The sequence below is a fragment of the Camellia sinensis genome, unplaced genomic scaffold (assembly GCF_055761805.1).
Source record: "Camellia sinensis isolate YWXY unplaced genomic scaffold, ASM5576180v1 Unanchor1, whole genome shotgun sequence".
Taxonomy (NCBI): domain Eukaryota; kingdom Viridiplantae; phylum Streptophyta; class Magnoliopsida; order Ericales; family Theaceae; genus Camellia; species Camellia sinensis.
The window spans coordinates 17,181,043-17,194,651 of NW_028128987.1; the positions used below are offsets into that span (position 1 = coordinate 17,181,043).

Here is a 13,609-nt window from a genome sequence, read left to right on the forward strand (position 1 = left end):
GACCAATGGTGAGCCCACGAACCCCTCAATTTTTCTCAGGTTCAAAGTCTAACCCAATAATTATAATACGTTAACAATTACCCATTTCTTTTCTCTCCCAAATTATCGACTTTGGAAATATTAATTTTAAGAGAAATAATTTCACTCACTCTGTTTAAGAACAAGGAGGGAAAAGAAATGAAATGAGCATATAAATCTGGAGAGAAAAAGAAAAGAAGACAAAAGATTATTGAGAGGGAGATTTATGATCTGGATTGGGCCATGGTAATGACCGGACAAATTGTGGGCTGAACACATTTCGGCATGAAGGCCTTTGGTTAACCGGCATGCCCTACTTCAAGCTCGGCTTTGCCGGAATGCACCCAAGCTCGGCTTTTACGGATCTCGGTTATTAGAGCATTTGGGTGTGAAGTGCAGTATAGCCGTTGATAGCCGAGAAGCTGCAGCCCGGCTGCCGAGCTCCCAGTAAAGTGGGCTGGCAGTATGGTTAGGTGTTGTTCAGCAAGATTTGTGCTGACAGATGGGATAGCAACACTACGTGTTGAGAGACTAATGGGAGTAGATTTAGGGCGGAGAAGGTATTTAAGCAAGTCTGCGCCCCCATGCTGAGGCAGATCAACATTTGGTGAGACTTACACAAAACACTCAATCCTCTCTCTCTCTCTCTCTATCTCTGTGTGTGCCTAACTTGATCGTCGGAGGGGTATTCCGGCCACACACCGCCGGGTAGCTCACCGCCGTTGTGCTTGCAGGTCGATCGGACAGACAGGAGCTTGGAAGAAAGGAATACGGGCTTGCCTAAATATTTGCTCCCCGTACAATTGGCGCCGTCTGTGGGAAACTTGACAGACAAAACCTTGTCTTCCAGGCTCATCTGATCGCTGTCCATGGCGAATGACAACGAGATTCCGTTGTCTGCCATCGACGGAGTTACCCCGGAGTCAGGCAGACGGAGAGAAGGGCATCCCACCATCATTCCTCCGATGGCGGACCTGGAGACTTCCCCAGGAGGACATTCAAGAGATGTGCGGGATAAGCGTGGAAGAAGCTTTGGTCATTCACGGAGTCCAGACGGTCACCGGCGGCGAAGAGAATCGCACGTCAGACGATTGGAACACAAGCTAAGGGACCAAGACGCCATCATCCGGCAAATGGCGGCGGAGATGGAGGATCTTAAGCGGAATCTCAAAGGGAAGGGTGTAGCTGGAGTGGAGGACCACAGTGAGCGCACCCAACCATGTCATTCAGGCAGTCAGAGCCAACGGCGTACTCCGTCCATCTCAATCACCAGAAGTTACAAGGTTGGAGATTTCGACGCGCACGTAGAGAAGTCTAGCGCGCAAGATAGCACCTATCAACCCTTACGTCCGCCGACGACGTCGAGGTATTCTTATTCCGCTCATTCAGAGGATTTACGGGTAGTCTTGAAGGAACGGGCTCGCCGGCAGGAGGCTCAGAGGGTGCCAGCGTTCCAGCGGCTATCCTATGGGGTTCACGCCAGTGAAAAGGTCGGAATGCCTCCACCCCGCCTCGCTGCGCCCCTCCTTTTAGACACAGACTTGGCGAGGCTGAGCGCTACTCCTTTCTCCTTAGAAATAGAAACAACACCGCTTCCGACAGGGTTCCACCAGCCAAAATTCACGCTCTACGACGGGAAAACCGATCCTTATATGCATGTAAGCCACTTCCGACAGGTCATGGCCGGACATAGGCGAAATGACGCCCTTATGTGCCTTATCTTCCCGTCAAGCTTTGGCGAGCTGGGCTTGAAATGGTTTGAGAGGCTGCCGGAGGGGAGCATAGAAAGGTGGCATCAGTTGGCGGAAGCCTTTGTGACGCGCTTCAAAACCAACACCAAAACGCCGAAGGAAGTTGACCACCTTCTTAGTGTCAAGATGGAGCCGAGCAACACGCTCAAGGCATACAACTCCAGATACTGGGAAACCTTCAACGAGATCTTGGATTGCCCGGTCAACCTTGCAATCACGCAGTATAAGCGTGGTCTCTCGGTCGGACATAGACTGCGGGACTCGCTTACTATGCACCAGCCGACATCCATGGGCCAATTAATGCAACGCATCAACGAGCACATCTGAGTAGAAGATGATGCGGCAGTATCTACCGCGAAGGCAACTCCGGTAGGAACAGACAAGAGGTCGGCTGGCAAGGTGCACGCGGTCGGACACGAGATCCACCGTTCAAATGATCGCGCTGAGGAATCTGACCGGGGTTCAAATCGTCGGAACTGGGGTAGGGGTCGACGAAATGACCGCGATGAATACCCTCGCGACGACGTAGCTGATGCGAACAGAAGGTTGAAAACCAGGACAGGCATCACCACGGTCATTAAGATTCCAATTTATCGCATACTTAGTGAAATCCGGGACGAGGATTATGTCCGGTTTCCTACTAAGCTAGGCGATGCGCAGAAGGGTTTCAATCCACGGTACCGCTGCACATTTCACCGAGAGCGCGGCCACCGGACAGAGGACTGTTTGCCTTTGAGGCAACACTTGGAAGAGTTAGTCGCAGCCGAACACCTGGACCTTTACATTGACGGGGGCGTGAAGGCAAATCAAGCCCCGGTTGATCCGCGCGGACCGGATGACTTGGAGGCACCCCCACAGGGCATTGTTAATGTTATCCACGGCATTGTGGAACCGACGCGTGTATGTGAACTCCGAGGTATGATCAAGAAAGCGGAGCACATGAGGGAAGTTCTGTCGGTCCAGCCCACAATCAAAAGGGGCAAAACCGAAGAAAAAGACGTGATCAGTTTCTCCACAAGGGACCTAGAGCGCATTCAGGTGCCGCACAACGATGCCTTAGTGGTCACACTCCGCGTCAAAGAATTCGATGTCAAGCGAATCTTGATCGATCAGGGAAGTTCGGTCGAGATCACGTATTACGACGCGTTCAAACAGCTCAAGCTCCAGGATTCAGACTTGGCTCCGGCAACGTCGCCACTAGTTGGTTTCAACTCACAACCTGAGTGGCCTTTGGTAAAGATTATTCTGCCGGTCAAAGCGGGATCCGTGGTCAAGCAAGTGGAGTTCTGGGTATTGCAAGTGTCGTCCACATACAACCTAATCCTTGAAAGAGGATGACTTCACGCTATGCAGGCCGTAACGTCGACCTACCACTAGGTGATGAGATTCCCTTCGGCTATGGGGGCAATCGAGGAAGTTTGGGGCGATCAAGTCATGTCGAAGCAATGCTTCGTGGCAGTCAACGGGAGCCAGGCTGCCAAAGGCTTCGTCCAAATGATTGAGGGACCGGAAGACCGGGGAGTCCTTGACGATGTGGGCACCAAGGCGGAGGACAAGGCCGTTGAAGAATTGGTAGAAGTTTGAATTGATACAGAGAGTCCGGACAGGTTCTTCTTGCTCGGCTCAAGCCTTACCGCACAAGAAAGGACCGAGATGGTTAAGTTTTTGATGGCCAATATCGAAGTCTTCGCATGGTCGCCTTATGACATGCTTGGCCTCGATCCGAGTTTTTTTTGCCATCACCCAAACGTTTTCCCTGGAGCCAAGCCGGTCATTCAGCGAACAAGGAGATCGGCGTTGCATCACGCTGAGGTCGTTGCAGAGGAAATGAAGAACTTGCTTGAGGCACGAGCTATTCAGGAAGTGCACTACCCTCGGTGGAGTTCAAACACGGTTGTTGTACCAAAGAAGAATGGGAAGTGGCGAGTTTGTGTCGACTATAAGACCGTCAACCGAGCTTGCCCTAAAGACAGTTTTCCATTGCCCAGAATAGACCAACTCGTGGACTTAACGGCTGGACATAACAAGCTCAGTTTCTTGGATGCCTACCGCGGTTATCATCAGATTGCCATGCATGGCCCCGACCGCGAGATCACCTCCTTCACTACACCAAGGGGACTCTTCTGTTACCGAGTCATGCCTTTTGGTTTGAAGAACCCCGGGGCAACTTTTCAAAGGATGGTGACCAAGATGTTCACTCCTCTGCTAGGCCGGACAATGGAGGCTTATATAGATGATATGGTGGTTAAGAGCCAGCATCAAGCAGACCACTTGTCCGACTTGGCCGAGATGTTTGCCATTCTCAAACAACACAAGCTACGCCTGAATGCGTCCAAGTGTGCCTTTGGCGTGGGATCCGAAAAATTCTTAGGCTTCCTAGTCACGAACCGAGGCATCGAGGCAGACCCCACACAAATCAGAGCCGTCCAAGAATTAAAGCAGCCTAGCTCGGCTAAGGACGTGCAGCATTTGGCCGGAATGGCCGCGCTTAACCGATTTATAAGCCGGTCATCAGATCGCTGCCGTCCTTTCTCTCAAGCTCTGAAATCTAGGTTCTCATTGGATGAAGAATGTGACCGGGCTTTGGCCGAACTCAAGCAGTATTTGTCTTCAGCGCCCCTGTTGGTCACACCGAAGCCTGGCGAAGAACTCTACCTTTATCTGGCCGTTTCTCAGCACGCGGTCAGTGCGGTGCTTGTCCGGTCAAAAAGAATCAAGCACCTCCCCATCTTCTACGTCAGCAAAACCTTGCTACCGGCAGAGTCGAGGTACTTACCGCTGGAAAAACTTGCACTGGCATTGATGATGGCCTCTAGGAAGTTGGCGCACTATTTCCATGCTCATACCATCATCATTTTGACCGAGTTCCCCCTCAAAACTTTGTTCGAACGGGCGAATTTCTCCGGTTGAATTCTCAAGTAGGCAGTCGAACTGGGACAGTTTGACGTCAAGTTTCAGCCATGCACTGCCATAAAAGCCCAGACATTGGCAGACTTCGTTGCCGAATTCTCACATGTAACTCATCCGGTATGCCCGGCGGATATTGCCGCAGCAGATGAGGAAGTGAATGCAGGCCAGACCGCAATAACACAGCTAGGTGATGACGGTGACGCGGAACTTGCGCGCCCCACCAAAGAACCTTCGTTTAGTACAGTACCACAGCCCGGCGATGCAATGACGGAGTCGGGTATCACCGACCAACCTGCTCCGACCGATGTCGCATCACCAAAGGGGGAAGAAATGGAACCATATAGCACGGAACCTGTAGCCGGCATAATACTGCAACCCGGCGATTCGCCTATGGACTTAGGCATTACGGATCAACTTGCTGAGTCCGGCGCCGAATCGCCGAAGGGGGCTGAAGTGGAACCGCCCAGCACAGAACTTGACGCCGAACAGCCGAACAACCGTAATCCCATCAACCTCCAAGCCTCTCGGGACCCTTCAGACTGTTGGAAGCTCTTTGTTGGCGAAATGTGAAAACTTTTTGTTGATGGAGCCTCGAACCGTCACGGTACCGGGCTAGGTATAGTTCTGATTTCGCCAGACGGGCTGACTATCGAACATTCCATCACCCTCGGATTCCCTGCCTCAAACAACAAGGCTGAGTATGAAACGCTTTTGGCCGGACTCAAGAGCGCGCTTCAGATTCACGCATCCAAGCTGATGGTTTACAGTGATTCCCAGCTTATGGTTAACCAAGTTTCAAGGGTTTACGAAGCAAAGGATGACAAAATGATGAAGTATCAGGCTCTGGTCAGAGACCACATCAAGTGATTCCAGGCAATAAGGGTCCAACAAATCGGCCGAGAAGAAAACGGCCGAGCAGATGAATTGGCCGGCCTTGCTTCCATGGTCGATAGCACATCTCCCAACTGTCTCCTGATTGAATTCCTTCCGCGGCCCAGCATTGAGGAGACCGGGCAGACAAACATACTCTGCGCCGAGCTAGGTCCGTCATGGATGGACCCTATTATCCTCTTTCTCAGAGACCAGACCCTTCCAACCGAGAAGAAGGAATCACATAAAGTCCGGGTGAAATCAGAGTTGTTTTGGCTCTCTCCGTCAGGCGCTTTATACAAGAAGTCTTTTACCGGTCCTTATCTAAAGTGTGTGCACCCGAGCAACATGGACGCCTTCCTGTACGAAATTCACGAAGGCATCTGTGGCAGTCACATAGGGGGCAGATCTTTGGCCTACCGAGCTATTTCGCAAGGCTACTAGTGGCCGTGCATGCAAGCCGACGCACAGAAGTATGTTCGCAAGTGTGAGAAGTGCCAGAAGTTTGCCCACTAAATTCACCAACCAGCTAGAGAACTTCTTCCCCTCACCAGTCCTTGGCCCTTTGTGATATGGGGGCTCGATATAGTGGGACCACTCCCAACTGCACCAGGCAACCGGAAGTTCTTCATCGCTGCCACAGACTACTTCACCAAATGGGTTGAAGCAGAGCCTTTGGCAACAATCAAGGAGAAAGACATCAAGCGGTTTGTCTGGAAGAACGTGGTAACGCGGTTTGGCGTCCCAAAAATTCTGATCTCCGATAACGGCACGCAATTTGACGGTCGCCTATTCAGAGGATTTTGTGAAGATTTGAAGATTGAATTCTACAACTCTACCCTGGCTTACCCACAGTCCAATGGTCAAGCCGAAGCATCAAACAAGACCATCCTTGATGGGTTGAAGAAGAGGCTTGAGAAAGCCAAGGGAAAATGGGCCGAGGAACTCCCCAACGTCCTTTGGACATACCGAACAATCCCGCGGCGATCTACCGGGGAAACACCTTTTGCTTTGGCATATGGCATGGAGGCGGTCATACCTTTGGAAGTTGGAATGCCAACCCTTAAAAGTGAAAGTTTTGAGCCAGAGCTGAACGCTGAAGCCATTGCCCTGGAATTGGACCTCGTGGAAGAACACCGGGAAAAGGCTCTCATCCATATGGCCGCCTACCAACAAGAGCTCTCAAGGAAATACAACAAAACGGTGCACCCCAGACCGTTCAAAGTAGGTGACTGGGTCTTGAGGAAGGTCATGGGCAATACCCTGGTGCTAGGTGAAGGCAAACTAGGGGCAAACTGGGAAGGACCCTACAAGATAATCGGTCTGGCAGGCAAGGGGGCATACCACTTGGAGGACCTGGAAGGCAGAGGAATACCCCGGCCATGGAATGCGGCCAACCTCAAACTGTACTATTTTTAGCTTTTGTTTTCTTTTTGTGCAAAGAAATTTTTTGCCTTACACTTCAGAATGTAATATTCTTTTTGTCAATATATAGAAGTGTCTCATCTTTGTCTTAGCATTCTGATTGTTCATTATCGATTGATATTCTCAACCGAGATGTTTTATTCCAGTTGACTTTGATTTTAAAACCGAGATGATTTACTCTGGTTCATTGAGTTGATGTTTTGCTCAACTTTCAGATTCTCAACCGTGATGTCTTACTTCGGTTGAATGAGTTGATGGTTTGCTCAACTTTCAGATTCTCAGCCGTGATGTTTATTTCGATTGAATGAGTTGATGTTTTGCTCAACTTTTAGACGCTCAACCGAGATGTTTATTCCGGTTGAATGAGTTGATGTTTTGCTCAACTTTTAGATGCTCAACCGAGATGTTTATTCCGGTTGAATGAGTTGATGTTTTGCTCAACTCTTAGGCTCTCAACCGAGATGTTTACTCCGGTTGAATGAGTTGATGTTTTGCTCAACTCTTAGACTCTCAACCGAGATGTTTACTCCGGTTGAATGAGTTGAAGTTCTGCTCAACTCTGAGACTCTCAACCGAGATGTTTATTCCGGTTGAATGCGTTGATGATTTGCTCAACTTTTAGTTTAAAACCGAGATGTTTTATTCCGGTCGAAGGAATTGATGATTTATTTAACTTCGTAATACTTTAACCGCGATGTTTTATTCCGGTTACTCAAGTTGGTTAGTCTTGCCAAGGTATTTTGTTCGGTTGAACCTATTTCGCTTAAAGACCGTACAAACACTTGAAGGAAATTGAGTTTTTTCATTGATGTGAAAAGTAATTACAAGAGGAGGGGCGGATAGCTCGGTTACATGTGCAAGCCAAAAAAGAAGACCAAGAAAACTAAGCTAGGGGGGAAAGGTTAGAGAATTCGTCCTCGGTTGCCTCCAGGTTGATTGTTGCTGTTTGATCTTGGGCACCGGGCTGTTCCGGATGGTTCTCTTGTTGGGCATTACCCTCGGCCTCTTTTTCTCCTTCTTCCTTGGCCTCAGCCTGCAATGCAGCGAAGATATCGATGGCATATGGCACAAGGTAAGTCAGTAAGAAGACAGCTGGGGGAGAGGCAAATATGTCGGTCCCAAGTCCTTGGCCGAGTTGTTCATAAGCAGTCTTCCAACCCGCCTTGAAGTAGATATCTTGGGTGGCATGAACCTGCTTTGTGTAGCTCTCCTCGGCCTCCTTGAAGCCGGCATTATTGGCGTCCTCCAAATCCTTCTCCCTTGATTGTTTCAATGCCTCCAGCTTGGCCTTTATTGCATCTCTTTCCTGCTTGGCGGCACCGAGCTGGCCGAGCAATTTGTCGTTGTCCGCATTTGCGATTTGAAGAGAAGACTTGGCCCGCCCGAGCTCGGTTTGGAGGCTGGTAACCTGACTGGCAGAGTCATTGGCCTTCTGCCGCAGTCGGTGAATTCGCTCCATGACCAAGTGTTGCTTCTGGATGGCCTGCAAGAAGAAAGCTTGATCAGAGAAGAAACCGTGCAAACACTTGTGAAAATTTGAGTAGAAGATTTGATTCAGAAGTTTGAGATTCTTACCCTAGTCATGGACTTGACCACTGACTTCACCAACCGGGTGTCAGGCACGTGGTCGCTCCAACCACGTCGCTCGGTAGGAGAAGGGCCTTGGAGAGGTCAAAAGCGAGTAGATGCTCTTTGTCGCCTTTGATTGAAGCCGTTGCCGGGATATCCTTGCCCCGGTGTTTGAGTTGGGGCCTCCATGCCGGTGTTGGGTCGACGGTGATGGCAGGTTGCTCGGTGCTGAGCTCGGTCACTAGCTCGGCAGAAGGGTCTGCACGAGGCCTTTTGCCAACCCGGCGTGTGTCTCTGCTGGCTTGACCGACAGCAGGAGAAGCCAAGGCAACCACGGTCCCACTGGGTTGGCTGGCAGCAGGTGAGCAGGTTTGGATGCTCGGGATCTCGGTGGAGGTTGCTGTGAGTAGGTTCTTGATACGGCTTCTCTTCGCCATTTCTTCTGCCTCGGTTAAATGGATGAAGGGGACGTCTGGCAGTGTGCGATCTGGAGGAGGTGATGGAGCACGAAGAAAGTCTGTGACCTTACTCCGGCGTGGAGCTAAGTACCGGTATGTTGGAGTGTAGCCGAGGAGCTCGTTACAATCCCGGTTGCGGTAACGAAGCACGGTCCTTATGGCTGCTTCGTTGGGGTAGTGGTAGTTGGCTTGCAAGGCTTGGATCGTGCAAAGAAAAGAAAAGTGTCAAGTACAGAACATTAAAGAAAGATAAATTGACCGAGCAGTTGGCACGGCTTACATGTCTTGCCGAAGTTCTTGATAATGAACCAGCCCGGTACGTCGGCTGTTTCATAGTTACCAGACACCCAAAAGAAATCGTCATCGTGTAAGTCCTTGTCTGGGGTGCCGGTCACTATTTTTTTCTTTGCCCGGTCAAATTTTTAAGTAATAGGCGAAGCCATCGCCCGTGTGCCCAAGGGTGTACTAACGTAGTATCTTGGCTAAACCTAAGTTGGTTCCTAGCCAGTTGTTCAACTCGTGGACCCCGTTGATTATTCGGTAAGTGTTTGTTGAGACTTGAGTGGGCGCTAGCCCGGTGCGGCGCAAGAATTCAGTCAGTAGTGGGTTGACCGGGAAGCGGAGGCCTCCTTCAATGATGGATAGCACGGTGAAGGGGCACTGGTCTAATCTACCCCAAGGGGTTGTCTCAATCTCGCTGAGCTCTAGGTGGACGTCGGTCGGGATACCATACTCTTCCCGGAATACGGCCAAGGAAGCCGGAGTATCAACAAGGAAGCAGAAGCGCCCCAAGTGTAACCGGCTGATTTAGCTCGGCTGAGGTGGTTTGGCACAGACTGGTGTTTAATGGCTGCTCGGTCTTTGAGAGCCTCAATATTGGTCTGTGGTCCCCTTGGACTCTGCAGGAAAAGGAGGGTAAGTGTAAGCGGAAGCGCGGTCACGCAAAAGGAGCTTAACTTTAGCTCGGTCATGAAGAGTGCCAGACCACCTCGGTCGCAAAGGCAAACCAAGGAGCTCGGTCGCTCAAGCGAACCAGTTGTTAGCCCAGTCGAGCGGCCAAGTCCTCTGTTTACCTCGATTTCTACTAAGGTTTTGGGCAAACTTGTAAGTTGCTCGGTCTTAATATTTTTTGGGATCAAAAGAAGACCTGGAGCCCAGTACACCCCAGATCTTCAGGTGTTCATCAGGGAAGATGAAGAACAGCAACGAGTGCAAGGGGCATGGGAGGGTTTTGGGGGCCTATACCCTAAAATCTATGGATTATGTGCCCTAAAGCGTGGAATAACAAATGAAATAGCAACAAAGAGCTCGAAGGACTTACCAGAGTAGAGGCAGATGCAGTTCCTTCAAGCACAAACACAGAGGAAGGGCGAGAATGGAGGCTTGGCGTGGGCACTGCAGCTTCAAGACGCTTAGAATGGAAGAGAGTCAGTAAGAACGAAATGAAGACAGATTGGGCATGTCTATAGGCCCAAGGAACCGCCAAAAATTTTGAATATGAGGGGACGTCAAGGTTGGTTGCTCGAGGCCAATCAACGCACGACACGTGTCCCTATTGACGGCGGCGTCAGTATTGAAGAGACAGGATGGTGAATCGAGGCGTCGACCGGGCAAGTTTTGAAGATAGGTATGTCAACTAACCCGGTCACCGTCTTGCAAACTGAGAACCGAGGAAGTGTTACCCCGGTCAGAACAGGTAATCCCGGTCACGCTTGCGCGGACGGAATTAAGGGGCAATTGAGAGGGATATTTATGATCTGGATTGGGCCGTGGTAATGACCGGACAAATTGTGGGCCGAACACATTTGGGCCGCGGTGGCCTGGGCCTATCCAGAAGGGATTTTTGCTCGGTAATGGCAAACGGCGTGTGGAACCGAGCTACTCGAACTTGGTACGAAAGCCGGTCAAGTGAGGGTTCGGCTGAGATGTGCGCAGCCTTACAGGGTTCCACGGTTCATGCATTGCTCAGTCAGAAGACACGCACCCGTGGCTCGGCATGAAGGCCTTTGGTTAACCGGCATGCCCTACTTCAAGCTTGGCTTTGCCGGAATGCACCCGAGCTCGGCTTTTACGGAGCTTGGTTATTAGAGCATTTGGGTGTGAAGTGCAGTATAGCCGTTGATAGCCGAGAAGCTGCAGCCCGGCTGCCGAGCTCCCAGTAGAGTGGGCTGGCAGTATGGTTAGGTGTTGTTCAACAAGATTTGTGTTGACAGATGGGATAGCAGCACCACGTGTTAAGAGACTAATGGGAGTAGATTTAGGGCGCAGAAGGTATTTAAGCAAGTCTGCGCCCCCATGCTGAGGCAGATCAACATTTGGTGAGACTTACACAAAACACTCAATCCTCTCTCTGTCTCTCTATCCCTGTGTGTGCCTAACTTGATCGTCGGAGGGGTATTCCGGCCACACACCGCCGAGTAGCTCACCACCGTTGTGCTCGCAGGTCGATCGGATAAACAGGAGCTTGAAAGAAAGGAATACGGGCTTGCCTGAATATTTGCTTCCCGTACAATTATATTTTCTCTTCCTTCTGCTTGGATAAATAAATAGGAGAGAAAATAAGAGAAGACATAATTATTTCTCACCCACCTTGAAAAAAAAAAAAAAAAAAACTTTTATAGAAGACAATTTTATTTTTATTTTTATTTCTTCCATATTTAAAGGGTACTTTTGGTATTACAAAAAATAATTTAATGTTTTTTTTTGTCTTTTTCAATCTCTCTCCATGGAGAGATTCATTTTGAAGATAATAAAATTCTCTACATTTCTTCCCATTTTATCACATATTCCCCCTCTTTAGAGGGTATCCAACCCTTACTCAGACTTTACTTCAAATTTAAATTTGATGAAACATGCCCACTTTTCTACTCCAACCTTAGCATCAAATCCATATGAAATGAGGGAGAGTTACTTTTTTTTCATCAAATCAAGGAGTGCCTTATCTTTTTATCAAATTTGTACTTTGTTCGGAACGAATTAGGATAAAAATTTACTCTTACCGGATGACTGGCCAAATTGATGAAACCTGTTGTTGGAATGCATCATATCATATCGTATCATATCAAGCTTTTCATCAAATTTTTACTTGTACTGGGTTTGGAACGAATTAGGATAAAAATTTACTCTTACCGGACCGACTGGCCAAATTGATGAAACCAGTTGGAGTGCATCATATCATATCACATCATATCAAACTTTCCATCAATTTTTTACATGGAAATTTTGAGTTACTAATCCAAAACATGGTTCTTCCCAAATCACCTAATCCTTGTGCTGTCAATTTCTCTCTACTATTACTCTTATCTTTAATGATAAAAATCAGTGATTAGAACGCAGTAAAATGGTCCAGTTAGAGGCACACCAGGTTTGAACAAAACAATCACTGAAAAGATTAGAATTTCTGTTTATTTAAAAAAAAAAAATCAAATAAGAAATGAATTACCTGGAACACCGGCGAATCGGAGAGCCTCTTCGATCATACGGATCTGAGCGGAGCGATGATCGGAAAGTAGGGAATCGGTGGTGGTGGTAGAGGCGGCGTTAGGGTCGTAGAAGTCGTGGTGCATGTGGTCTCCCCATATGTTCTCCCACAACCCCGATGATTCGTCGTAGAACTCAGCAATCCCTTTCTGGAGCTGGAGCTTACCTTCCTCCTCAGCCTCAGCCTCTGTGTACACCGCACCTTTCGTCGACGCACTTGCTCTTGAAACTGAAAGCTTCATCCTCTTCTTCTTCCAGAGTCTTATTGATGGCGCCGGTGGTCCCTGAGACAGCGGCGGAGTAGGACCCACACCGACCACTGCGGGGGCAGTTGAGAGGTGAGATGTGGTGCAGTTGTAGGAGCCACTTATCATGTTTAACAAAACTTCCTTCGTACTCCAGGATGGAATGAATACTGAACTTAACGGTTTGTACTGCCTGGCTAGGGGCCATTTTCCTAAATAAGCTAAAATAATAAATCAATTCTCAAACTAAGGCCTCGTTTGGCAAGAGGTTATTTTAGTCAATTAGCCAAAAAATTACTAAATTAGTCAAAAAGCCAACAATCCATACTAAAAAGTCAAAGATTCTCTTTTCTCTCTACTTTTTGCACATCTTTTCGTAATTAGCCAAAAAGTCATCCCAAACATACAAGTTTTTTTTACCTACCTTTTTAGCCAAATAGCCAAAAAGTTATTAAATTAGCCTGTTCCCAAACGAGGCCTTAGTCTCTCCCAAAATAAGTGAACTCGCCATTCACAATCGTGATTTCAACATATTTGCACCTATCTCACTTGAGACTTAATAAATCTTAAATTCGTGGTTGCAAAAAGCGCTTTTCATTAAGAAATCACGGTTACAAAACGCAATTTTAATTAATTTTTTTTCTTATGAACTCGCTATTCTGAACCACGGTTTTATCCAAAATTTTTTTTTTCTGAACTCGCTGTTATTAACCACGATTTTATGAAAAAAAAATTTCTTCTTATAACCACGATTTCAATACTGATTTCCCAACCACGCTTGGACCAACTGATGCCTAAAGTAAAGTAAACACAACTGGTCTAATAAAGTTATTTCATAAAAAAAAAAAAATCTAACAAATAAATTTCTAAAAAAAAAAATAAA

At 48.3% G+C, this 13,609-nt stretch overlaps 1 protein-coding gene across 2 annotated transcripts in view; it reads right to left on the reverse strand.

The window, feature by feature from the left end:
• The window catches only part of LOC145814016 (gamma-tocopherol methyltransferase, chloroplastic-like), a 28,096-nt gene extending 15,363 nt beyond the window's left edge, over positions 1 to 12,733 (reverse strand). For both annotated transcript variants that reach the window (XM_082910484.1, XM_082910483.1), the window contains exon 1: positions 12,444 to 12,733. In XM_082910484.1, the coding sequence (XP_082766610.1) occupies positions 12,444 to 12,723 (280 nt within the window). In that variant the 5' untranslated portion in view covers positions 12,724 to 12,733. The remainder of the gene's footprint in view (positions 1 to 12,443) is intronic.
• Positions 12,734 to 13,609: the final 876 nt, after the last annotated feature.